General features: G+C 45.3%; 1 protein-coding gene across 1 annotated transcript; it reads left to right on the top strand.

Moving 5' to 3' along the window:
* Window positions 1–3,572: 3,572 nt before the first annotated feature.
* Window positions 3,573–27,645, top strand: LOC144606758 (keratinocyte differentiation factor 1-like). The gene is made up of 4 exons (XM_078423104.1): window positions 3,573–3,758; window positions 23,297–24,397; window positions 25,422–25,496; window positions 26,387–27,645. Exons 2-4 carry the CDS (start codon window positions 23,314–23,316, stop codon window positions 26,461–26,463), a joined length of 1,236 nt encoding a protein of 411 aa, XP_078279230.1. The 5' UTR covers window positions 3,573–3,758; window positions 23,297–23,313; the 3' UTR covers window positions 26,464–27,645.

Genomic DNA, 27,645 nt, shown 5'->3' with positions numbered 1-27,645 from the left:
TACTACCGGCCTGGGACGGGGAAGAGAAACATCGCACCAGACTTTTGTGCCTTCTGACCCACAAGCTACCTGGGCCAACTTCAATCCCGAAGTGGTGGACTGGTATGCCGAAGCGGTATCCGCTAGAAGCTGTGCCTCCGCAAGCTCTTGGGGATCCACTTCGCAGTCCACCGCCGAAATAGGGGGAAAAGCAGGTCTAGACAGGGCGTCAGCAATGGCATTAAGCTTACCCGCGACATGACGGACATCGGTGGTGAATTCGGAGATAGCAGTCAGGTGCCGCTGCTGGCGGGCCGACCATGGGTCAGACAATTTGACAAAAGCAAATGTTAATGGTTTATGGTCCGTAAAGGCCACAAATGGGCGGCCCTCAAGGAAGTACCTGAAATGACGAACAGCTAAATAGAGGGCCAAAAGCTCTCGGTCAAATGCGCTATACTTCAGCTCAGCCGAATTTAGTTGCCAGCTGAAAAACGCCAAAGGCTGCCAACGGCCACCGACCTGCTGCTCCAGAACCCCGCCCACCGCCACGTCAGAGGCGTCAACCGTCAGGGCCGTGGGGGCGGAGGGGCTCGGGTGGACCAACATGGTGGCGTCTGCCAAAGCTGCCTTAGCTGCTGTAAAAGCCGACTCTGCGGTCGGGTACCATATCAACTCTACCGGATTCCCTGCAAGGCATTGGAAAAGCGGGCGCATGACTCGCGCAGCTGCCGGGACGAACCTATGGTAGAAATTAACCATGCCTACGAACTCCTGTAGCCCTTTTACTGTGGTGGGCCTAGGAAATGCCCGGATAGCCTCCACCTTTTCGGGCAAAGGGGAGGCGCCGGCAGGGGTAATTCTGTGCCCTAGAAAATCAAGAGCAGGAAGGCCGAATTGACATTTGGAGGGTTGGATTATGAGCCCGTGGTCTTGGAGCCGCTGGAAAACGGTCCGCAAGTGGGCCTGGTGTTCCTGTACTGAGGTGCTGGCAACCAGGATGTCGTCTAAATAAATAAACAAAAAGGGTAAATCCCGGCCCACGCGGTCCATCAGTCGTTGGAAAGCCTGTGCCGCGTTCTTTAAACCGAAAGGCATACGCAACCATTCAAACAACCCGAACGGAGTAATCGTTGCAGTTTTCTGTATGTCCTCCGGTCGCACCGGGATCTGGTGGTATCCTCGCACCAAATCGATTTTGGAGAACACCACCGCTCCTTCCAGCCCAGATGAAAAGTCCTGTAGGTGCGGTATGGGGTAGCGATCAGCCGTGGTGACAGCATTGAGACGCCGATAATCGCCACATGGTCTCCACCCCCCAGATGCCTTGGAGACCATATGTAACGGCGAGGCCCACGGGCTGTCAGACTGACGAACAATTCCCATTTCCTCCATCTTCCTGAACTCTGCCCGTGCCACCACCAGTTTGTCTGGCGGTAGCCTCCTGGCCCGAGCGAAAACAGGAGGGCCTTCGGTGCGGATGTGATGGACCACGCCGTGCTTGGCCGAAGACGTGTCGAAATGTTGAATGAGCAGCTCTGGAAACTCCGCCAGAATCTCAGCATACGAGTCGGGGGCCGCGACGACGGCCTGGACAGTAGGGCTGGGCGAGGAGGCGATTGTCGGAGCGACGTGCTCATCTTCGGCGGAGGGTCGGAGGTCGTTACCACGGACATCAGGGACCAGTGAAAAAGCCCAGAGAAAATCTGCTCCCAAGATCGCTTGTTTGACGTCGGCTTTGATGAATGGCCATTCGTACGTTCGGAGGCCTAACACAAGGGACATCTTCCGTATACCGAAAGTGCGAATTGGGCTGCCATTAACCACGATGAGGGTGGGACCTGTCTTACCCGATCTGGTTTCGAGGTCGGTCGGCGGCACTATACTGACGATGGCTCCCGTGTCCACCAAAAATTCTGTGTCCGTGAATCGATCATGGACATAGAGGCGCCGGTTCTGGCCAATCGTAACTGCCCCTATGTACGATCGGCCGAGGCATTTCCCGCGAAGGTACAAGGTGAGCGGCAGTTGCGGGATTCGCTACCCCATCGTAGGTGATAATAGCACCAGCCGCGCTTGTGCGGATCTTTTTGGCAGGCTTTCGGAGAATTGGCGGGAGACGTGGCGCCATCTTGCCGTCGCTGTGGCGTGGTCACTGATGTCGAGACCTTGTTGATCGAACCGCTTGCCTGGTCCTTTGCCTTGTTTTTAGCCGCTATGAGCGTGTCCGCTTTCGCTGCATATGCTTCGGGGTCCTTAAAAGAACAATCCGTGAGCAGCAGTCGGACATCCTCAGGAAGCTTCTCGCGGAATGCCTGTTCGAACATAGGGCAATCCGTATGCTCACCGGCTAGCATCATCATTTCGGACATGAGGACGGAAGGCAGTCGGTCTCCAAGATCCGGTAGGTGCAGAAGTCTTGCCGCACCACCATGCTTATTAAACCCGAAGATTCGCAGTAATACTTTCTTCAGGGCCTCGTACTTGCTTTCCGCAGGTGGATTAACGATGAACCGCATCACGCGCGTGGTCGTCTCCGATGATAGAGCGCTGACGAGGTAGTAATACCTCGTGGAGTCGTCCGATATCTTCTTTATATGAAATTGAGCTTCGGTGTGTATAAACCAAGATTGCGGTGCGTGCGTCCAAAACCACGGAAGGTGAACGCTTACCGCGCTTGACTCCGGTGTGCCCGGCGCGGCCATCGCCGACGAGGCGTCGGGTCCCTGCATAGTCGGTGATCGTCCAGATCACGTCGGGGTCACCAATATGGCGAGTCCGGAAACTTGTTGGTTGTAGAAGAAGTTTATTGCAGCCGCAATATTCGAATACAGAGTTAAACAACGAGGTAAAGGACAACCATCAAAAACTTACTGTCTTCTTCGAAGACTTCGCCGAACTAACTATTTCGGGCGCCAAACGCGCACATGACATCGCTGGCCAATCAGCGATGTCGCTCCCTGGACCAATCCCCATGGTCGCGTTCACACGTGACCTCGCTGGCCAATCCGAGGGTTCGACGACCTGGACCATTCTCTATGGTCGCTACATGGCCATGATTCTTATCTTTGGCTGGTCTATATACACCTTGAAACGATTGCACAGGGTGAAAGTTCAGGTCCTTTGAACCACCTGATTTGTGTCAGAAAATAACTGCAGATGCTGGTACAAATCGAACGTATTTATTCACAAAATGCTAGAGTAACTCAGCAGGTCAGTCAGCATCTCAGGAGAGAAGGAATGGGTGACGTTTCGGGCTTCAGACCTGATTTGTGTCTCTGGTCACTCCACATAAGAGTGTCATATAAGTGTGTGTCACTTGTCCAGCAACTCTACCCTTCCCTGAAATCACAGCTCAGACTCCAGCTGGATGTGTTTACCACCGCATGCTGGTTTTAACTTTCTGATGTGTGTTTATAATAAATTGCTAACTTTAAATGGGTTAAACTGAGAACGGTGGGAGGAGGCAACAATGTGGGTCGAATAGATCGATTTTATGCTGCAAATATTGGGTAATAACTTGAAACATTTGTCCCTTTTGCGTTGTGTATAAGTCAGCGTTTCCTGTTTCGTTTTTTCTCCCCTTCCTGGAGCGGCCGGTGACGTCAGTGCTCACCTGGTGCAGGTGAGGAGCTGCCGAGACGCGGCGGGACAGACCGGGATCGACAGGGAAACCCGGGCCAGAGAGTGGGGCAGCGGCCGGCTTGTAACCCGGAGCAGCGCTGGTCGCGGAAGGCGATCTCAGCGGGGCCTCGCCTCGCCTCCAGCAGCGTGTTATGGTAAGGATCTGGAAACTGCGGCCCTGCCCCCCAAGCCCTGGGAAGTTCTCTCTTGTTGGTGAAAAACTTTTTTGTTTTCCCCCCCACTCCATAGGGAAATGTAATAACTCTGGAGTGAGAGGGCAACAGGGAGAGGGAAAGAGAGAGAGAGAGGGAGAGAGGGGCGAGTGAGGGAAAAGTGGAAGAGAAGTCTGGAATGAGATGGGCGAAGGAGGAAAAAAGTAAAAGAATGTGAACAAGGAAGGTAACAGGAGAGAGAGCAAAGGGAAGGAATTTGGGGGTGGGGGGGGTGGGATGCGGAGAGAGAGGCCAGTAGGAAGAATCAAAGAGGGGGGTTTGCATTTCTGTAACACCTTTCAAGATTTATTTTTTGCAGCAAATAATATATATTTAAATTGTAGTCAATATTGTGATGACGCGAATATGGCATCCAACCTGTGTCTCACAGATTGACATAAAGTGCTGGAGTAACTCAGGCAGCATCTCTGGAGAAAAAGGATGGGTGACGTTTTGGGGCAGAACCCTTCTTCAGACCTGTGCACAACAGAACAGATTTATAGAAAATATAGGTTACAGAAGGCCATACGACCATCTTGCCCATGCTGGTTGTGGAAGAGCTACCTGAGCTAATTCCAACTTCCAGCATTGCCTTGCAGACAAAGTATAATAATTTTTCTGGGCTGCTTTTCTACCACCTAGAGTAGTCTTGGCTCAGAGATTCTATGAGACAGCAAGGATGTCACATTTCTTTTCTAAGGAAGCTTTGAGGAGATCCTTGGGCATTTTCTCTAGCCTCCTGGAAACTGATGTGATGCCAGTCAGAGTGGAGAGCTTGTTCCGTGAGTCTGGTGTTGGGATGTGGATGGTGTGGCCTGCCCTCGGAAGCTTGTGCGGTGTGATCAGAGCTGCTGCTCATGACCTTGGCTTGGAAGAAGGTGCTGACCTTGATTCATCAAGGCTGCCAATGGATCTGGATGATTGTGTGAAAGCAGCATTGTTGCTGCTTCAGTATTTTCAAATGCCTGTTATAATTATCCAACAAATTCAGGAGGGCAGGAATGATTTTTTTTGCAGCAAATAAAATATATTTAAATTGCAGTCAATATGGTAGACCAAGGCTCTTTTTAGCCATTTGGGAAAACTGATCGGAACATGGGATTAATATAGGATTAGTATAAATGGACTCGGTGGGCTGAAATGCCTTTTCCATGCTGTATCTCCTGCTGACTCTGTGACTCTAATCAGTCAAATGTTCTGCTTGTGTTGGAAGTCTGTGATTAATTTTGCTGTCAATGTCTGGCCTTGGGATGGCTCTTGTTATGTGGGAACTGATACATGTTGACCAACGGCAATAAGATCATAGCTGATTCACATCTAACTTCATCCACTTAACTTAATTCTGTAATGTTTTAGACCCTTGGTACTTTTTTTAAAATATATTAATCTCGGTTTTGAGATTTACACCCTGCCAGCTTGAGGGGAAAGTGTTCCAGCATTCAAGCAGACATTTTGAGTAGGAATCTTTTCAGACTTTGCTGCTCAACAGCCTGACTTTGTTATGATGTAGTTCTGGGCTTAGCTCAGTAACTCTGCCTCCCCACCTCACATCCCAAAGCAAAAACGTATTTCTCTTTATCCTATCAGTTTCTTTAATCATCTTTAAACACTTCAACCAGATCATCCTTTAATCTGCTCAACTCAAACAAGTACAAGCTTAGTTTTATTTTATTCAGTTTACCCCATGTTCATACCAAGACTGTAGATGCAAGGAACTGCAAATGGTGGAATATCACATAGAACACAAAGTGCTGGAGTAACTCATTGGGTCAGGCAGCATCTCTGAAGGGCATGAATAGGTTTCAGGACTATTCTTCAATCTGAAGAGGGTCCCACACAATATATCACTATCCATGTCCTCCAGAGATGCTGCCTGATCAATTAAGATACTTCCAGCACTTTGTGTCACACTTTAACAGTTTTAGTGAATTTGGTTTTGTGATTTCAGTTCTTGAACACTCTATGACCCATGGTTTTGAGTTACTTAACATTTAAGGAATAACTAGATTTGGTTGCTTTATCAGAATGTTCATGTGTCCAAGGTTGCAATCAGGCTATTTCATTTGGAGGAGCTTAGTTGTCAGGGTTCCGGTGAGTCAGTGCGGATGAAGTCATTGGCACTCAGTTAAGATTGCCCAAGGTTGCTGTGGAGCCTGAGCTCTTGGTATCATTGCTAGCCTGTACATGGTGAATGTATGGAGACGGTAAGACAGCTGCGCCCCAAACCCCATTTTATTTCTAAGAATAACTGACTCTCCACTCCTCCACCCACCATTCCTCTGGCAGCTCAGTTTCCAGTTGTGCAATGTTTTAGGACTGGATCATATCATATGATTCGGCTAGTTTATGTTGGGATTTGGTCTATACAAGCCTCATTCCATTGCTAATGCTTTAATCCTGCCATCATCTCCTTCTATTCCGTTCACCTTGTGCATATTTAGCTTTCCATTAAATATACCCGTGCTCTATTCCTTCACTGCTCTGTGTAACAGTGATTTGCATGTCTCTGGAACAGTAACTTTCTCTTTAACTCCTTACTGGACTTTGATATTCATTGTCTTGTATTTATGGCAAAGTAATTTCAAACTTTCTGTAAATGTAAACAACAACATCATCCCACCTGAACATGTACATTATCAGAAATCCCTGAACCTTCTCTTTTTTAGAATAACGAGCCTGATTAAACTTTCCTAATGGCATGACAATGTTTGATTATTATTCTAAAATGTCTTTTTTGTCTGGGATAGAAACATGCATGGCAGGGAACTATGCTGTGTTGGGGCAAAATGTCTGTGGTTGCCCGTTTTTGGGAGAGCCTGCTGTCAGATTAGACTCCCACAGCTGCATGTCCAACCATTTGGAATGTGGCAATGTCACCTTGACCTCTCTCTTTGCTTTGAGAAGATAGAACATAGGCCTGTTCCGATGCTGTACTGTTCTATCAGCACACAATGTCTGTGCCGAACATGATGCCAGGTTCAACTAATCTCCTTTGCCTCCACATGATCCACTTCAAAGAGTCAAGAGTGTTTAATTGTCAGGTAAACAGGCAGCAGAACAATGAACTGCCTTCTGCAGTCTTGATTTTGGTGTTCAACTTTGTTAGACAATTTGAATAATGTTCTCTAAGCAGCTGTTAATATAACAGGAGTGAAACCAGCTGAAATATTACAGGAATTGTTTGAAATAATCACATCCTGATGCTCGGTTGCTGTTTCTTGGCATACTTCCTGAATGGCGACAGTACAATGTTATTGCGTTCCATCATTACACATCAGAGGGTGAGCCTGCACAGACCCAGCACTGCAGACCCTAGTCTTGATGGCACTGAGTCTTGATGAGCAGTAGGGAGAAAAATGAAGAGGTCTCCGGATTACAACGGAGACCAGAGATCAAAAAGTGCTTGTGTAAGTTTTGGCGGCAAAAATAAGGAGGCAGATTTTATCTCAATGGTGTCAGATTAGGTAAAGGGGAAGTGCAACGAGACCTTGGTGTCCTTATACACCAGTCACTGAAAGTAAGCATGCAGGTACAGCAGGCAGTGAAGAAAGCTAATGGCAAGTTGGCCTTCATAACGAGAGGATTTGAGTACAGGAGTAAATAATTCCTTCTGCAATTGTATAGGGCCTTGGTGAGACCACATCTGGAGTATTGTGTGCAGTTTTGGTCTCCTAATTTGAGGAAGGATGTCCTTGCTATTGAGGCAGTGCAGCATAGGTTTACAAGATTAATCCCTGAGATGGAGGGACTATCATATGAGGAAAGATTGGAAAGACTAGGCTTGTATTCACTGGAGTTTAGAAGGACGAGAGGGGATCTTATAGGACGTATAAAATCATAAAAGGACTAGACAAGCTAGATGCAGGAAAAATGTTCCCGATGTTGGGGGATTCCAGAACCAGGGTCACAGTCTAAGAATAAAGGGGAGGCCATTTAAAACTGAGGTGAGAAGAAACTTTTTCACCCAGAGAGTTGTGAATTTGTGGAATTCTCTGCCACAGAAGGCAGTGGAAGCCAATTCACTGGATTAATTTAAAAGAGAGTTAGATAGAGCTCTAGGGGCTAGTGGAATCGAGGGATATGGGGAGAAGGCAGGCACAGGTTACTGATTGTGGATGATCAGCCATGATCACAATGAATGGCGGTGCTGGCTCGAAGGGCCAAATGGCCTCCTGCACCTATTTTCTATGTTTCTATTTCTAAGTAATGAGGGTGTGAAAGATGCTTTATAAATGTAAGAGGTTATTTGTTTCCAAAAGTTCTTTGTGTATCCTTTAAATACTAAAACACTAGGTACATGTAAGTGCTGCGTATTTGCAGTAACAGTTGAATATGTGTGGAAGGTCAAACGGGTCAGGTACATTACTGGAGAGAAACAGATAACTTTAAAGGAGACTCGGGTCACTGCATATGCTGGAATCTGGAGCTAAAAGCAAACTGTTGGAGAACTCAGGGAAATGACAGTCGCTGTGCCGGGTCGAGAACCTTCCTCTGGACAGTTTGATTTTTGCTCCAGCTAACTTTTCAATTTGACCACCTTTCATGGGTCTAGCAATTTAATTGTTGTCTGTATCCTGCTGATCAGTGAAGGAAGAATAGAGAGGCACTTTTCATTGCTTCATTTGACAGGTAGAAGATTTGAAATCGACGGAGCAGAACGATTGCTTGTTTAATAATATCAGAAGGACATGAGATTATCAATAATGTCTCTGTGACAGAATGGAACTTTGACTCTGGTCCAATGCCTGTTGAATAAAGTTATGTGAAGGCAGCTGGACAGGTGCTGAGTGACTTCAGTTTGTTTGGAACAAAATTGGAGATGATTCAGGGATGTCTGACTATCCCAAGCTAATTTTATTGTTAACATCCGTTATATGACGTTGAAACTAATTGTACACAAACTGAGTCTGTGCCTGAAGTGGGTGGCTCTTTGGTCTCTGAGTTAGATGGTTGGGGTTCATGTTTCAATACAGATCAGGGCTGTACTGAGAACTGGCTGCATTGTCCCTGATGAGGAATGGAACAAAAGCCGTACATTGAAGTAAGAAGTCTCAGTCACCATATTTTAAAAGTAATGAAGCTTAACTTGCCAACTGCATATTTGTGCGTACATTAATATTATTCAGAATTATATGATAGTGCAGTACAAAGGCCTGACCATCTGACCCATCAAGTATGTACCAGGTCTTTGATAGCCCAATCCAGTTAATTTTTCTTCCTGTCTCTTTCCTCGTATCCTTTGGTTAATTTCTCAGCCCAGTTATCCACAGTTCAGAAAGCTACTGTTGAATCTATAATCACTTCCAATGAAATGCCACGCTTCAAATCCCAACTATTTGTTATGGGTTTTTTCTCCCTGTTCTCCCTGATCCTTTTGGCAATCACCTTCAATCCGCACACTCTTATTACCAACACTTAAACCATTGCAAATAGTTTCCCTTAATTTATCCTGTATTAACCTTTTGTGATTTTAAACAGCTGGATTTCTGTGCTATGAGGGAAAGCAATTGCAGCTCTTTCTGTCAGTCCACGGATTATAGATCCGGAGATGTGTACTCCATTCTCACTCGAATCCTTCCAGTAAATCCTCTGTTGTCCTCTCCCAAATCTCCACCCCTTCTTAAAATGTGATCTCCAGCATTAGGCATCAGTGGGAGCTGAGTACTCTATATATTTATGCCATTTGTACCCTGACCCTGTTTATGATAATGATGTATTATGGAGATAAGGAAGAATGCTTTTGGCCAGAAGGTGGTGAATCTGTGGAATTCATTGGAAGCCAAGACATTGGGTATTTTTAAAGCAGAGATTGATAGGTTCTTGATTAGTATGGGCATCAAAGGTTACGGCGAGAAGGCAGGAAAAATAGATCAACTGTGATTGAATGGCAGAGTAGACTTGATGGGCCAAATGGCCTAATTCTGCTCCTATGTGTTAGGATTCTGGGTTTATAAGACCATGTGTTCCTTATTGACCTTTATGTTAGCATACTGCTACTTTCTAAGATTTAAACAGAGGCTTCTAAGTCTTCTAAAATGGTGCCATTTAATTTCTAGTTTTTTCTCTGAGTACATGACACCTTGCAGTTTTACATTGAATGTCATCTGTCAGGTGTTCACTAATCAATCAGCCCAATAGAACACTATGGGCCCACAGGTAACAAGTGGCCTGCTGGTTCATTTGTTTCAGCCACCGACAGAGGCTGTGTGTGTAATTGTTGCACTCCGAATCCCGCTAATGGCACAAAACTAATGGAGAACGCGAGCGGTGATTAGGATGCAGAGATACTCCATGCAATGTAGATAGGCAGAGAGAGTGACCAACTACATATCAGAGTTCAGTGTTGACAATTGTGCTTAAAAAATCACAGAAATGCTGAGAGTTTTTTATATGTTGAGTGATTGGGAAATGTCAATGTTCAAAGTGACCTGGGAATCCTTGATCAAAAGACACTGACAACTATACTCGGGGTCTGCAGGCAGTAACGTGTGCCCACTGCAGAATACCAGAAATAGGATCTTGTTTTATACCGAGGTCTCCCTCCTCTGTACCCGTGTGGAGTTACCATTGTGCTGAGTGGGATAGATCGCAAACATAACATCACAGAGGCGCAGCTGATAGAGCTGCAGCCTCACAGCGCCAGAGACCATCAAGTTTGATCCTGACCTCGGATACTCTCTGTGTGGAGTTTGCACGTTCTCTCTGTGACAGTGCGGGCTTCCTCCCGCTGCTCGGGTTTCTTCCCATATCCCAAAGAAGTGCAGGTTTGTAGGTTAATTGGCCTCTGTAAAATTGCCTCTGGTGTGCAGGGAGTGGATGTGAAAGTGGAATAACATGAAAACAGTGTGATCAATGGTCGGAGTGGAGTTGGTGGGACAAAGGGACTGTTTCCATGCTGTATCTTTCAATCAGTTCAATCAATAACCTGCAACGCAAAGGTGAACATTCATGACAAACTCTGGGCCTTCAGACCACAAGACTACAAACATTCCCCACATTCTGCAACCACTTATCCTGGCATAACCCTTGCACTGTTGTTGCTCTTGTGCTAGAGAAATAACCCCATTCAATGGATAGTGCAGATAGCCATCCCATGAGAAAACGCACACAAGTAGGCCACTTGTCCTCTCTTTTGCTTGGTCATCCAATACGATTGTGGCTGATATTTTATCTTGTTGCCACTTTGTACACTAACCCCATATCTCATGGCGCTGGTAATATCGAAATAGCTCTTCCTAGAATATAAGTGATCGAACATCCATAACTGTTTATGGTAGAGAATTTCAAAGATTTGACATCCTCTGCAGGAAAAATGTTCTTCTCATCCTTCAGGTGAATGACCACCCTTTGTTACGGGATGCCAACCTGCTCGAGCTGTACCAGAAGGCTACGTGCACGCTGAACAGCCAAGGCCATTTGCAATGCACAGCAAGTGATCCCACGCTAACGCATCAGATCAAAGTTCTGCAGTCTTGCTACATTCAGCGTGTTTGTGGATAATTAAGCAGCTGGAGGAGACTTTGAGAACATCCCCTCTTCAGTAATGGTGGGGACGAACGTATAAGTGCCAAAGGCAAAGCTAAACCATTTGTAACCATTTTCAGTCGATAGTGCTGAATGGAGGATCTACTGTGACTTCCTCTGTTCCTTCCTGTCAATCCAGAAGTCAGGTAAGTTTAGATTAAATTAGAGATACGACGTGGAAAAGCCCTTCGACCCACTGAGTCCGCGCCGACCAGCAATCCCCCATACACTAGTTCTATCCTACACGCTAGGGACAATTTACCGAAGCCAATTAACCTAAGCATGCAGGTACAGCAGGCAGAGAAGAAAACTAATGGCATGTTGGCCTTCATAACAAGAGGAGTTGAGTATCGGAGCAAAACGGTCCTTCTGCAGTTGTACATGGCCCTGGTGAGACCACACATGGAGTATTGTGTGCAGTTTTGGTCTCCAAATATGAGGAAGGACATTCTTGCTTTTGAGGGAGTGAAGCGGTTAATTCCCGGGATGGCGGAACTGTCATATGGTGAAAGAATGGAGCGACTGGGCTTGTATACACTGGAATTTAGAAGGATGAGAGGGTATCTTATTGAAACATATAAGATTATTAAGGGATTGGACACGCTAGAGGCAGGGAACATGTTCCCGATGCTGGGGGAGTCCAGAACCAGGGGCCACAGTTCAAGAATAAAGGGTATGCCATTTAGAACCGAGATGAGGAAAAACCTTTTCACCCAGAGAGTGGTGAATCTGTGGAAATCTCTGTCTCAGAAGGCAGTGGAGGCCGATTCTCTGAATGGTTTCAAGAGAGAGTTAGATACAGTTAAAGATAACGGAGTCAAGGGATATGGGGTGAAGGCAGGAACGGGGTACTGATTGTGGATGATCAGCTATGATCACGGTGAATGGCGGTGTTGGCTCGAAGGGCCGAATGGCCTATTCCTGCACCTATTGTCTATAAACCTGCATATCTTTGGAACTTGGGATGAAACCGGAGCACCCGGTGAAAACCCATGTGGACATTGGGAAAATGGGCAAACATTGCACCTGTTGACAGGATCGAACCTGGGTTTCTGGTGCTGGAAGGCAGCAACTTCTCCGCTGCACTGCTGTGCTGCCCTGGTCTTTAGCCACTTTGTTTCATGCCATGTGATATTAAGGGATAGTTGTGACTATGAAACAATACAATATTCTGTCTATCTATAGACATGGAGACTTTTGCTCCAGACATAGCAGTGTGTCGACTCTGGTTACCCCAATGGCTCATGAATGTCCTGACCACAAAAAAACAGCCCCAAATCAGTTTAGCTAATTATAAACCCATCAGTCTACTGCCAATCCTCAACCACAGGATGGAAGATGCCATTAACTCTGCTGTTGAATGGCCAATAACCAGCTTTCCAATGCTTCGATTGGGGCATTGCCAAAACCATTCACTCTGGACTTCTGTAGAGCCTTTTATCTGAATGTGGACAAATGAACTGAATGCTGTAACTGAGGCAAGAGAAACTGTCTTGACATCAAGGCAAGGTTTGAGTGGACACAGTGCCAGTGGGTCTTGGTGAAACTGAGCATTGGACATTAAGGGTAATGCTGTCTGTAACTCTTGTCGTAACTTGCACAATGGAAGATGCTTGTGGCTCTGGAGATCAGGGACTCAACTCCAGTATAGATAGATACAAAAAGCCGGAATAACTCAGCGGGTCAGGCAGTATCTCTGGAGAAAAGGAATAGGTCTGAAGAAGGGTTCCGATCCGAAATGTCACCTATTCCTTTTCTCCAGAACCTGACCCGCTGAGTTACTCCAGCATTTTGTGTCTATCTTCGGTGTAAACCACCATTTGCAGTTCCTTCCTACACATCTCAACTCCAGTATGTTGTTCTTCCTCAGTATCTGCAGCCATGTTATCTTCAGCTGCTTCCTCTATGATTCTTCCATTGTAAGGGGTTGGACACCCAACTAATCAGCTGCAGGAGCCAGTGGGAGGCAGGGATGTTCTGAGGTGACTGATTCACCTCCTTCCCACAAAGCATTCTAACTATAGTACCTACAAGGCGCAAGTCAAACGATGATGTTTGTCCTATAGTTCCTTCCCAACCTCCAACAAGCAACTGAACCATCCTATCACCAACTGGAGAGCGGTCCTGACCTAATGTCTACATCGTTGGAGACTCTTGGACTATCTTTAATCAGACTTGAATGAACTTTATCTTGCACTAAGCATTATTCCCGTTATCCTGTATCTGTACATTGTGGACGACTTGATTGCAATCCTGTATAGCCCTGTTGACGCAACAACAAAAAATGCTTTTCACTGTACCTTCGTATACGTGACTATAATAAACTAAACTATATAGTGTATATTGTCCTCTTGCCTGGATTTGTGCAGCAGCAAAAATACTCAGGAAGTTTGTCAGGCTCCAGAATGAAGCAGCCTGCTGGAATGGCACCCCATCTGATAATAATGTTCACACTCCACCACTGGTGCACGGTGGCTGTTCACAACATGTACAATTATTTGCCAGGGCTACTTTGTCCCAAACCCACAACCTTTCCTACCTTTCAGAACAAGGACAGCGTCCCTCCAAAACCCTCACCATCCTGATTTAAAAATGCATAGGTGCTTTTTCATCACGGGATCTAAATCCTGGAACTTGTCAAAGGTGATTATAGTCAGGCTGTAATTTGCCAGCAATGATCTCGTTCCCACACAGTGAATGAAAACAAGGCTATTGTATCACATATTTTCACATTCATCCCCTTTGTTACCTTATCAAAGCAATTAATTATTTAAAAAAACATGAGAACTAGGAGTATGCCCCTCTACCCCTTTGTTCCTGCTCTGCCATTCAATAAGGTTGTAGCTGATCCTTTATCTTGGTGCCACTTTTCTGCACAACATCCTTGATTATCTTAAAGACTAAAAATCTTTATCTCTTCCTCAAATACCTTCTGTGATTGAGCCTCCACTGGATGCCTGGGTCGTGACGTCCAAGGATTCATCACCATCTGAAGAAAGTTCTTAATGGAAAAACTCTTGTTTTGAGGCTGTGATCCTTGGGGCAGGAGAAACATCAGCTCCACAGACATTTACCTGATCAGGTCCCATAATAATTCTGCTACTTCCACTTCTTATACTAAACTCAAGAAAGTATAGGCCTACTCTGCCTAATTAGTTTGATTTGTTTTTTAAAATTATTGTCATGTGTACCATGGTTGGTTGGTTTGCTTGCCAGTCAGGGGCAGCGAACCTTGCCTTAGTACAACAGGTCATGCAAAAGAGAAAATAAACAGGGCAGAATATAATGTCGCAGCTGCAGAGAAAGTGCAGATTAAAAAAAATACAAAGGCCACAAGCGGTAGATTGGAAGATCGGGAAAAGAACAGCATACGAGAGGTTCATTCAAGAGTTTGACAGTAGCAGGGAAGAAGCTGTTCTTGAATTTGATAGTATGTGGTTTGAAGCTTTTGAACATTCTGTCTGATGGGAGAGGGGAGGAGAAAAGAACAAGGATGTGAGTGGTTCTTGATTCTGCGGGCTGCTTTCCCGAGGCAGCATGGTCGATGGTAGGGAGGCTGGTTTGTGCGACGGATTGGACCGTGTTGACGACTCTACAATTACTTGCGATCTTGGGCAGAACAGTTGCCATGCCAAGCTGTGGTACATCTGGATAAGATGCTTTCTGTGGTGCATCCTCGTATGAAAAATCTCCATCCAGGATTCCATCTAGTGAACCTTGGCTGCAATCCCTCTATCGCATCACCCTAGTTCAGCCTTCACACCGTCCATAGTGCACCATGGGATGATTTGTTACTGGATTTGTGCCAAGTTCCCAGCTCAGCACCATGCACCAGTGGGGCAGCCCATGGTTTGTGCCAGTTGTCTGACACAGCACCGCATCTCTCTCTGTTCAAGAGTCTGATAACAGTGGGGGTGGGCAGCAATCTTGAAACTGGTGATACTAGCTTTCAAGCTTTTGTACCTTCTACCTGATGAGAGAGGGGAGAAGAGAGAGTGACTGTGAGTGTGAGCGGCCCTTGATTCTGTTGACTGTATATAATGTAGTAATGATGCATTTCAGTGCTGATTTCATTGGTGCTTTCACTCCTGGGAACACCTGCTGAGCTCTAAGGGAAGTGCAGGTGTGTACAGGTTCCAGATTTGATCTTACTAGGGCTCCATACATTTGAGCAAGACTTCTCATCCAGGACCTAAATCTCCTTGTTTTAAAAATCAACACCAACATTTGTCTCTAATATGAGTGAGTTCAGCCTCTTGACATTTACTAGCCCAAGGTCACTCTTCTACTGAGGCTCTCTACCATGGTCACATGTACACCCCGTACATATACCCTGAGCTTGCATTTTCTCATTTCAAAATTGGGCAGCACAGTGGCACAGCGGTAGGATTGCTGCATTAAAGCACCAGAGACCTGGGTTCGATCCTGACCACGGGTGCTGTCAGTACAGTTTATACCTTCTCCCTGTGATCCCACGGGTTTTCCTTGGGTATTCCCGATTCTTCCCATTTTCCAAAGACGTGCAGGTTTTTTAGGTTCATTCTGTGAATTGTCCCTAGTGTGTACGATAAAACTAATGCGTGGGGTGATCGTTGGCTGGCGCGGATTCAGTGGGGTCTGTTTCCACATTGTATCTCTAAACTAAACTAAACAAATCACACAAATTCTGGGCAAAGAAGCAGTTTACAGAGCATCTAACAGAAGGAGGGTGGTGGACAGACTGGTTTTGGGAGGAATTTCCAGAGCATTGGCCCTGGAGTAGTTGAAAACATAATTACTAATGGTAGAGCAAGGAATCCACTTATCTCACTGTCAGGTTTATTGCCTGTCACTCCTACGCCAACTCGCAATGTAAATGCTTCACTCTACTGATGTACTGCACCCTTCTCAATAAAGCTGACCTAGAAGTACAAACGGTTAGCTACATCAACACATGGTCCAACAGTTCTCTCAGAGCTTTCAATCACTACCCATCTTTCCTCAAAACAAAACAGTGTTGGAGTAACTTAACGAGTCAGGCAGCATCTCTGGAGAACATGCATTGGTGTCGCAACCCTTCTTCGGACTGGTTTGGTTGGGACACCCCGACCCGAAACGTCACCTATCCATGTTCTCCAGAGATGCTGCGTGGCGCCGTGAATTACTCCAGCACTTTGTGTCTTTTTTGCAACCCAGCATCTGCAGTTCCTTGCACTCTCATCTTTCCTCTCCTTTTATTGCTTGATTTCTTTCCAGTTATTGGGTTCTTCTCTGAGAGAGCATTGAAACATCCCTTTATCGTAATCAGTAATGACACCCCTTTCCCATGCTGACCACGATATCCCATCTGCCCGCATTTGGCCCATATTCATCTAAATTTTTCCTATCTATGTATCTGTCCAAATTACTTTTAAACTGTGTAATAGTGCGTGCCTCGAATACCTCCCCTGACATTTAGTTCCATCGACTGAGTGAAAAAATTGACCCTCGGGTCCCGATTAAATCTTTCCCTTCTCTCCTTAAACTTATGTCCTCTGGATTTGGATTTCCCCTATTCTGGGTAAAATAAAACTCTATGCATTCACCCATCTATCCCCCTCATAATTTCATGCCCAAACGTCTTAGATCGAGAAGGTCTTGCATCGTAGTTCTTGCCCAATCAATTTTCTCCCAAATTCTCCTAAGCCATTCTTCCCAGATCCCTTCCATTTCTCAGTTGCCACCGTCAGCCAACTGACGATGGCCCATTTAACTTTTCTATCACCTTGTTCATCTACGCCTTGCCTCCTCCCACTTGATTATTCGGTTTCCTGGTCTATTTCCTTTCTTCCAGTCTCCCATCACTTTTATCATCACTTCCTACTCCCACCTGACATCTATCCGTTGCAGATATGCCAGGGCAATATATTTAATCTTCATCCTTGACAGAGTTACAGTGCACAGAAATGGGCATTTGACGCACCATGTCGTGTTGACCATCAAATACTCATCTATAATAATCCCATTCAACAGCTCTTGTTACGTAGATGTTTTCCGATCAACCAATTATTTTGGTGCTCCCAATCTATAGCCTAATCTTGAGTCCTTTGTACGTTTAATTGTTTAGAGATACAGCATGGAAACGGGCCCTATGGACCACCAAGCCCAACGATCACACGTACACTAGTTCAAAGTCAAAGTCAAAGTCAATTTTATTGTCAATCCTCAGCCAGTTTACACAGAAAGAAAATCGAAATACCGTTTCCCACAATCCCGAGGAACAAAGTGCATAAAACTAAGTTAAAATTAAAAAGGCACAGCAAACAACAATCAACATAAAATATAAAATATAGTCACTTCAAATGCGTTATTAAAAAAAAGTGTCTGGTGCTGGATGTGCGTGTGTGTGTGGTGTTAAAGTCCAGGTCCAATGGGGGCAGGGGAGAGAAGGGAGGGGAGAGAGTTCAGCATCCTGACAGCCTGGTGGAAAAAACTGTTCTTTAGTCGGGTGGTGCTCGACCTCAGGCTGCGAAACCTTCTCCCTGAAGGCAGGAGGGTGAAGAGGCTGTTGGAGGGGTGGGAGGGGTCACCCACAATGCTCAATGCTTTGCGGGTGAGGCGGGTGGTGTAAAGGACCAGGAGTGTTGGGAGTGAGGCGCCAGTGATCCTCTCAGCAGTGTTCACTATGCGCTGCAAGGTCTATGTTATCTCAGTTTTGTATCGTACACACAAGGGGAAATTTACAGGCCAATTAACCTATAAATCTGCACGTCTTTGGAGTGTGGGAGGAAACCCACGGGGTCACAGGGAGAAAGTACAAACTCTGTACAGGCAGCACCCGTAGTCAGGATTGAACCTGGGTTTCCGGCACTGTGAGACAGCAACTCTACCGTTGTGCCACCTCTTCTCCAATATTTTTCCCCTTGCGCATCCCTGAATTTCTTTGCTCCACTGTCGGTGGCTCTGCTTTCAGCAGCTTGGGGCCGAAGCTCTGGGGTTTCCTCCTGAAGAGCTCTCTCCTCTGCTTTACACTCTCCCTCTTGAAAATGCTCCAATATATCATCTTTTTGCCAGAGCTTTTGGTAAACCTCTGATTTGATTCGCATTGTTGTCTGAACATTACCTCTACAAATTATTTCAGAAATGTTGATAGGTTATCGGTGTTTCATATTTCATATTTCATATATTTCATATTTCATATATATACAGCCGGAAACAGGCCTTTTCGGCCCTCCAAGTCCGTGCCGCCCAGCGATCCCCGCACATTAATACTATCCTACACCCACTAGGGACAATTTTTACATTTACCCAGCCAATTAACCTACATACCTGTACGTCTTTGGAGTGTGGGAGGAAACCGAAGATCTCGGAGAAAACCCACGCAGGTCACGGGGAGAACGTACAAACTCCTTACAGTGCAGCACCCGTAGTCAGGATCGAACCTGAGTCTCCCGCGCTGCATTCGCTGTAAAGCAGCAACTCTACCGCTGCGCTACCGTGCCGCCCTGTTGTCAGAATGCTAATGGCTTTTCAGCAAGATTGGTAAATTATTGCATAAATGACTGTCTCTTTTTGTGTGTTCACTTTTTTCTTTCAGTAAAACAGCAGATGAGCAATAGACTCAATCGCCTGGAGCCTGAATTAGAGCTTGGAATAGATTTAATGTATATTAGTCATCTCAAACTGGTTTGGTGACAAATGCCTGAAGGTATAAAATCATATAATCTTGCAGCACAGAAGGTGGATATGCAGTGCATTGTGTTGGGCAGCTTGTTTGTTTTAGATGAACGTACTGCTTTTTCCTCCATTACCCTCCAAATTGGTCTTTCCATCCACATGCACAAACAACCCTTTGAACTATCCTGTGGAAAATGCTTCCACCGTTCTCTTTGGTCGTGCAGTTCGGATCTTAAGCACCCTGTCTGTGAAAGCATTTCCCTTCTTGACTCCCTTCATGTTCTTTTGCTATTTAATTGTGAACTCTGGTTACTGACACTCTGAACCGGGGGTACAATTTCACCTTGTGTTCTGTCAAAAGTTTGAATACCTTCAATAGATTTCACCTAAACCCTTTAGAAAAGCACATGGATATGCAGAGAATGGAGGGATATGAATCATATTTAAGTAGAAGAGATTTGTTTGTTTTCGTACTTGGCACAATGTGGGCTGAAGGGCCTGTTCCTGTGCTGTATTGTCCTGTGTTCTTGTTTGAGAACAATGCATGGTTACATAATCTCTCCACACAGCTGTGAATCCCAGTAGTCGGCTTGTTGCTCAAAACCTTGATGACCTTCTTAAAATGTGGTCCCCAGATCTGCCCATGGTCGCCCGGCTGAAGCTTAACTAATGATCTGCAAAGTTTAGCATGACTTCCTTGTTTTTCTGTTTAACAATCTTAATTACAATGCTAAGTGTTTTCAACTTGCCTTGCCACTTTTAACTGAATTGTGACTTTGAAAAGACAAGGCAACAACAGGCTTTTTGGGGAGAGTTGTGTTCAGTGACTATGTGCCTTCGACATGGGTGAATGAAAGCTGCAACCAGTGCCCACAGAATATCACTGGCATGGGTTCTGGGCATTTCTAAATCTAGTCTCCATAGCAAAACAAATGCAATTCCCACTCCCCTTCCTCCAGACTGTCCACACATTCACGTAGCAGACCCTCTCTTAGCCCTGTTTCATCCTCGCCTCTTTTCCCTCCTCTTTTCCCTCCCCTTTTCCTGTCCCTCTCTGCGCACAGCAAGGGCCTAGTAGAGATCTGACCACTTGTCTGCAGCACTGTTTGCACTTTGTCCTGATTTTTGTTTCCCAATTGATCCAGTTTCTTTCCAGTCACTTAAAGTGGCAATGCAGGAGTGGTTATTCTGGGATCCACCTATTATTTTGCTTTGTGAATTTCTGTCAATTGTGGACACTGAAGATTATTTCTGTCAGGGTCCAATCACGTGCAATGGATGTCCTTGTGCAGGGTATGGACAAATATTAGCTGCTTTTATGGGAGAATATTATTTTATGCATGATATTATTTGCTATTATTTTATACATTAGACATTGTTACGGCATTCTTTTATACATTGTTGTTTAAGGTTTGTAACTGCTTAGGCATTAGGCGCCTCTCTGTAACTAATTAAGGCACTCTAGACATTCCGTGCCCTTGACACGTCTCTGTAACACTCCTTTGTATAACACTCCTTTGCTTTAGCTTGTACCTTTGCTTTAGCCTTGATGATAAGGGTAGCAGAATCAGAAGGGATGCGGACATTCATCAATGAATGGGATTTAATGGTGGCGGGACAAACAGGTACTGCAAAGCAATGAAGGACTGAAGAAAGGGAGTGTGGGAGAAAGGGAGTGTGGGTATGAGGTAATGCAAAGGAGATAAGGTTTAGAATAACCCTATAAAAATAGGCTGCCCGGTGTACTAAGTGGGCAGTCAGATGGTTGACATCCTGATTGTTCCAGCCGTTGTTTGCAAATAAAGGCTTTTAACTTCTTGAAGAATTCTCCATGTCATCTGCTTCATTTCGAACACCGGTAACCACGACACTTTATTTAAAAACCGGCATCAAATAGTATCAATTGTGATCGCACCAATTCTCTTATCTTGATTATGCTTCTCCCAACCCCACTTACTGTAAGATCGCAACTCAATTTTCATATTTTTATCACTCTCTATTCATTCTGCTTCCAGCATCCAATATGTCTTCTAATGTTTTAGCCAAAAACTTCCCTTTTCTGTGAGCAACAGTTTGTGAGCGTCCCACATCCTGTAGTTCCTTGCTCCCTGCGCCTTGGTGATGGGATTAATCTTGTCGTCTTCATTCATCCCCAAATCCCTGCCAATGTACTGAACAGTTGTGTTCCACCATTTCCACCATCTCCTCTGTGATACAACACCAAACATGTCTCGGCATCCTGAAGGGACTTTTTACACCGTGGTCCACTCTTCAGCTATCTACACCTCGTGCCCTTTTTGTTCCAGTACATTTCTGTTCAAAGCCAGGAGAAACCACACCTCCCTCGTTGCCATTATCACGGCAACAGGTTCTCTGCTGTATGGAACAGTGGTTCACTTGCACTTTGTTCAATTTGCTGTTCATGTTGCATTCAATTTCCTTTGCATTGAGGAGGCATTGCAGGTTCGATGATTGCTTTGGTGAATCCAATTAATAATTCCATTGAACTTTATATTGAGAAACAAAATGTTATCTTTTGAGTGGATATTTTAGAGCACTTGTTGTGGTAACCATATATCCACAGTATTGTAACAAAAGGCATCAATAGTGTACAGGAATGATAAGAAAAAGCAATTGTTAAAATGGAGAGAGGAAACTAGTTCTGCTCTTTGTAGGAATGTATGTTGGACTTTAGGATTTAATTTTATGGGAGCTCATTCATATGCTGGGGTGCCCATAAGACAGGTGATCATAATCTGGGACAGCCTGTATGTGGTAAAATATCATAAGACAACTCATGTGAACATTAGCAAATTAAATTTGAAAGCATGTTACTTAAAAGCATTGTAGTACGTGTTCAGTGTTGAACGGCCTTGCAGCTGATGGTAATGCTGCAAATGGTGCAGTGGTGGTGCCTGTTTAAGGCCAGAATTGGGAGGCTTACATTGCTGCAGATTGCAGAGATGAGAGGCAAGGCAATGGAATGGAATTTTAAATATTGCCCAGTTAAAAACAATGCAGCCCAATAAGCCAGCAGCTGTTGGGCGAACAGGTGTAGTGTATTAGAGAGTTTTAGATGGCCTCACGTTTACAGAGGATAGAACTAAGGAAGACCAGTCAAGAAGTGCTCAAGTGTGGAGATTTAAAAAAAATGGAGGAGCATTTCCACAGAAGATAAGCCAAGGCAGCTATGGATTTAGGAGATGTTATGGAGGTAGAATTGACATTTGTAATGGATTAGATCTATCTTCTGATGCTCCTCTTATAGTGAAGTGGACCACGTGGGTTGTGAACTGTTTGGTTTATTTTGCATTGTTAAGAGTTAAGTTGATTGAAGGCAATATAGTTTATGGTGGGCACCAAAGACAATTGGGTTTATCTTTCCTTTATACTTCAGACTGTGATCGCTGTTCCTTTTCTCATACTTGCATAGGGTGGCATGCCAGTGAAGTTACCAGAATAGTAACCCAGAGTCCTAAAACAGCAAATTAGAAACATGATTTAAAATTTGTCTGCAGAATTTAAATTCAGTAGTTAATATGGAATTAAGATTCATAACAATGATCACAAAAAGTATTATTTACTCAGGATGGTATCCTCCCTAATCATCTTCAGCTACTTTATCAATGACCTTTCTTCTGTTACCAGGTCAGAACTGCATAATGTTGAATTCCAATCTTGTGTTCTGAAGATCATCAACTGAAATATTAGCTCAATTTCTCTGTCCACACATGTTGACTGAGCTACAGAGTATATCTGACCTTTTATGTTAAACTCCACCATTAACTTCTGCCAATGTTTATTTACATTTCTTCCTTTTGAGCTAACCGTATCTCCTTCAATTTCTACTGGCACGTTTGTTTGTCAAGCTTCCTCATAAATTCATCCTTGCTGTTCACCGCAGTTATTGCTTGTGGTTATGAGATGTACATTCGAGCCTTGTAGTTGGTAAAAAGATTCTCTGGATGGTGGGAAGAGAAGAGAGTGCATCTCCTTCAGCTGCAAGGGGAGTGTTGGCTTGCTAGACATTGTGTTGCCTGACTCCACCTGCTCTGGTTGGACTGTACAGTATCTTACCCAAGGCCATTTAATATTCAAATACATTATCCTAGTCTTACCAACACATTTGTAGAAGGTTTAGAGAATGGAAGAATGTTTTCCAAGCATGACCTTCCCTTTGAAATCAGGCAAACTATGTTATCTTTTAAACTATTTTAATGACTGTAAATGTTGGTGTGTTTGTTCTGGCTCTGTTCCCAGTGATTTGAGAATTGTGCACAATGTTGTTCTTAAGTAACGTCTTTCCTCCTTGTGGCCCACAGATCCTTCAGTTTCGGCCATGCAAGGCATTCAGCGGAAAGCCACATCGCAGCCAGCTGACCGTACGGCGAGGGGGAAGCTGCTCGCTCCCCCCGGTCTGCCGCCCGTCTCCGTGGACTCCCTGAGTCTGGAAGTTTACGAAGAGTCGACGCCGGACCACAGGCGACCCCAGAGGAAGGAAGGCAAACCGCTGGCGAAAAGTCCCAGCCGCAAAGCGGATCCCAGAGATTCCAATGGGAACAATTCAGAAAACATCGGGTTCATCCCGGGGTCGGCGGAGAATGCGGACGATTCGGACTTGTGCGTGTCGTGTGGCTTGGGAACCTGTGCTACGTGGCAGACCTTCAAAGCAGTCTTCTGCTGCGTGGTGACTTGTGGAGTGTACAAGGCAGACCCTGGGGGCTATAATCCGTGTACCAAGGCCACAGAGTCATCGACAGATGTTAAAGTTACTGAGACGGCCACTTTAAGATATGTTTCAAACCCAACACATACCAACACTATGAACTCCGACCCCAACCCCAGTAAAAAGGCCAACCTTGCGGGCAATAGTTTCAATTATTATGACATCAAGCTGCGTGGGGAAGAGGTGATCTGGGACAAGGGGAGAAGCAGTCTGTCTACGGACTCTTGTCGCAAGGACCTGCACATCTACAATTCTCAGAAGTCCGAGAGCCCTGGAAGCACATCGCCAAATTCTCACAAGCGCCTTTCTGATGAGTTCCCCTCCTTCCTGGAGGAGGATCTGGAGAATAATGAACTGAGCGGCTCGATGTCCAGCGCGGAGCTAGATGAGTACATTAACAAGAAGCTGCTGGAACTCTTCAGCATCCACCAAATTGACATGTTGGCACAGTGCACGTCTGACACCACTTTCATCAGCAAGAGCAGTGAGATCAGCGAGCTGATCGACAGCATCACCAAGGGCTACAAGATCAACGAGAAGGACGCGGAATGCCGAATAGTGACCGGGATAGTCCGGATCAGCACCCGGAAACCCAAGAAAAACAAGCGTAATGTGCAAGAGCCCAGTGAGGAAAGACTGGTCAGTCTGACCTCCACTGATGCCAAACCTCAAACAGAGACTTTTCTGCCAAGTGATGGTGAGGGAATGGCCATTAGTGGCTGCACAGGGGAGTTGAGGATATGTTGGGAATCGAGGGCTGAGGTATACTGGAGCTGCACTTAAGGTTGGGGTTGCACTGAACTTGCATGTTGAGGTATGCTAGAGATCCATTGGAAGTTCTGTCGGCATTTGAGGGCAAGGACCAAATTGGCATTCAAGTACATGAATTGCATGAAGGGTCTGGGCTGCCTAAATGATCAGGATTGCAGCACAGGCATTGGAACTGGATTGATCATTGCAGTGGACATGCAGTAGTGGTCATGAGAGGTACCTTTGGGACAGTGGAGACTGGATCAGGGGTTACATTATAGGCAGCCCCAAGTGGGTCCCTTTTTTTTCAGCCATCTGTAAGTCGATTTTGTCTGTCAGAAAAATACACAAAATCCCTCTGGTAATTCATGATTTATAATGAATGACATCAAAAACATAGAAGACCGATGAGAACAATTGCTAAAAATATAAAGAGAGAAGGGAATATAATTAAACATAGAAAATAGGTGCAGGAAGAGGCCATTTGGCCCATCGAGCCAGCACTGCCATTCATTGTGATCATGGCTGATCATCTACAATCAGTAACCTGTGCCTGCCTTCTCCCCATATACCTTGATTCCACTAGCCCCTATAACTCTATCTAACTCTCTTTTAAACTCATCCAGTGAATTGGCTTCCACTGCCTTCTGTGGCAGAGAATTCCACAAATCCACAACTCTCTGGGTGAAAAAGTTTCTTCTCACCTCAGTTTTAAATGGCCACCCCTTTATTCTTAGACGGTGTCCCCTGGTTCTGGAATTCTGCTGCCATTCGTAAAAATGTATGTATGTTCGTCAGACTTTAAAATTTAATGATATTATTATGGGAGCTTGCTAGTGTATGGGGTGTCTGTTGTTGGGCATTTGTAACCCGGGGATAGCCTGTAACCTTAGGGAGATCCATAGAGTTCAAGTATGGTTAGAGGCTGTTGTGATTGCAGAAGTATGACTTGAAACTTTGTTTATATCTAGATCTCAACTTGGAGATTTCAGTCGTGGATCCGCTCGATTTGAAGGCAAGGCAATTGCAGGGACTGGCTGCCCCAGGTAATTCCTGAACTTTGTGGTACTGACAGTCGAGTGTCTCGAACTTAGAAGTGACTTAGAAGTTCCTAGTCTCTAACTCAGTGAACTAGACCCGGTTTGCAGGGTGCGTAGGCCTGAGAGCCACAACTGGAACCCTGCCCCTTTATATTTTATACGTTTACTTATTCAGGTCCAGTAACAGCTCGGTGTCGGCCTCTGAATTAGAGGTGGGAATAAGCATGTGTAGACTTGCAGCAGGTGTTGATTGCAACATCTGTTCAAACAAATTCAAGTTACTCACGAATGCCTTAAAAAAAGAGGAAACAGAATAAACTACTCCCAATAAAAAATGCTAATTTCATATAATATGGATACATGAAATCAATCTAAGTACTTAGATGCAACATGGTCACCACCAAAATTGACATTTCGAAAATCCCATTCATCCCTGCTCTGTCAGCATTAATTAATTACCTTGCTGGCGCTAAATCCTCTTCTTCCTCCTCTCGCTCTTCACTTTCCATACCTCCATTAATTTATTTCTGTCTCATCCCTTGCACTCATCTCCTTCAATATTGTCTGTTCCATCTAGGTCCCTTGCTCCTCACATCCCATACCTCTATTAATTTATTTCTCTTTTCTCTCTTCGCATCCCTTGTACTCATCTTTCAATATTGCCTCCCCACCCTGTGTTCTACATCTATGCCTCACCTTTCTCCTTAACACATCCATTTCTTTGATCCTCCTTAACCAGAATCTGTACATTTCACCTACTCCAGGTTCTGTAGTCCTTGCCTTTGATCTGCTGTGCTTTTGACATTGCCTCAATATTGTTTAGTTTCCACATCCCATCCTCCATCACTCTAACTGTTCTATCTGAAAAGTCCTTATTGTTCCCTTTCTTCCTCCAGAAATCCCAAAAGATGATTCTCTTCAGGACACCGAGACTGACTCATCAGGAGCTCCGCTGCTCAAAGTCTACCTTTAGGATCAGAGGACAGACTCGCCCCACATTCTTAAAAGGACAAGATGGGTGGACCCAGTCAGTCATCTGGTGGAAATTATGGAGCAGAATCGCTTCCTCTCTGGGTCTTGACTGGTTTTCTCAGTTGTGTTGGTCCTCCCTCCCTCCCAACAAAACCTCGGGGATATTCACTGGTTCTCAGCTCGATCTCCCAATTTCCAGTCTGTTGTGACTGGCCTTTAATGTGGCCATTCTTCCATGAGTGCTCTTCCCCCTCCCCCTCCCTCCCACCAGCCACTTCACCCATTCTTCCCTGACGATAAGCCCTGCCTCGGTGCAGGAGACCAGGGTTCAGTGCTGTGGAACAATGAGAATTACTATAAATAAAGAGTGGGTCACAGGGTCTTTCACCAGGGTCTCGGTAAGTTATCACTCAAGTGGAAGGGTTATGGTTGTGTGTGTGTGTGTGTGTACAGTTACTTCTACCTTACACTGGTACCTTTGCTTAGCATTCAAGATGCATTCCCAGAAATTGAGTCAACACTAAAGTCTTTATAGCACTAAATATAAAGGGAAGTGTAATCAACAATGCTGCTTTGTTGGGGTCCTAAGCAAATCCGGCAATGAATTTCCCCAGGGCTTGACGATGAAGGCTATTAGAGAGGAATGGTGTTGGGTGGGCTGTGTTGGCCTGTGTCGTTGGGGATAGGTGGGTCTTGGGATTGCACTCTCGACAATATAGTGAGTGTGGGCCATTGTTGGGGCAACCTATGAGATTGTCGCCATGGAGAAATCACTGGATCAGGGAGTGCTGTGTATCCAAACACAGAAAGGGAGAGATAGCAGCATGCATTACCTCCACGAGGTGGTGACGAGGGAGACTAGGTGCTCTGTCAACATGTAGAGCAGGTGCTTCCAGTTTCCAGCACTGACTGCACACGCCCTCCCAGCTGCACTCGCCCTCCACTGCCCCAATGCCAGCCCTCCCATGGTGAGCCTTGTAGTGATTTGTTGCTGGAGATACATCAGTGGAGACCAGGGGCAGCTGGGTTCTCCCAAGCTAATGCCCTGGTGGTACGTAAAAGTGATTGTGTGGACTGATGGGTCAAGAGCGCTACAAACAATCGGCGTCTGAGGGTGACATGAAGTAGGGTACCAGTATATACTCCATTGATTTGTTTTGGATCACTGATTGAGATGCTGGAT

The sequence above is a fragment of the Rhinoraja longicauda genome, chromosome 27 (assembly GCF_053455715.1).
Source record: "Rhinoraja longicauda isolate Sanriku21f chromosome 27, sRhiLon1.1, whole genome shotgun sequence".
NCBI classification, from domain to species: domain Eukaryota; kingdom Metazoa; phylum Chordata; class Chondrichthyes; order Rajiformes; family Arhynchobatidae; genus Rhinoraja; species Rhinoraja longicauda.
Note: the sequence above shows the minus strand (reverse complement) of the source record. Positions and strands in the feature narration are given on the sequence as shown.

Excerpts from the sequence above, each read along its gene's own strand:
- LOC144606758 (XM_078423104.1), top strand. The coding sequence starts at position 23,314 with ATGCAAGGCATTCAGCGGAAAGCCACATCGCAGCCAGCTGACCGTACG. Across the intron at positions 24,398-25,421 it reads GACTTTTCTGCCAAGTGATG|ATCTCAACTTGGAGATTTCA; the intron begins GTGAGGGAATGG and ends GTTTATATCTAG. Across the intron at positions 25,497-26,386 it reads GCAGGGACTGGCTGCCCCAG|AAATCCCAAAAGATGATTCT; the intron begins GTAATTCCTGAA and ends TTCTTCCTCCAG.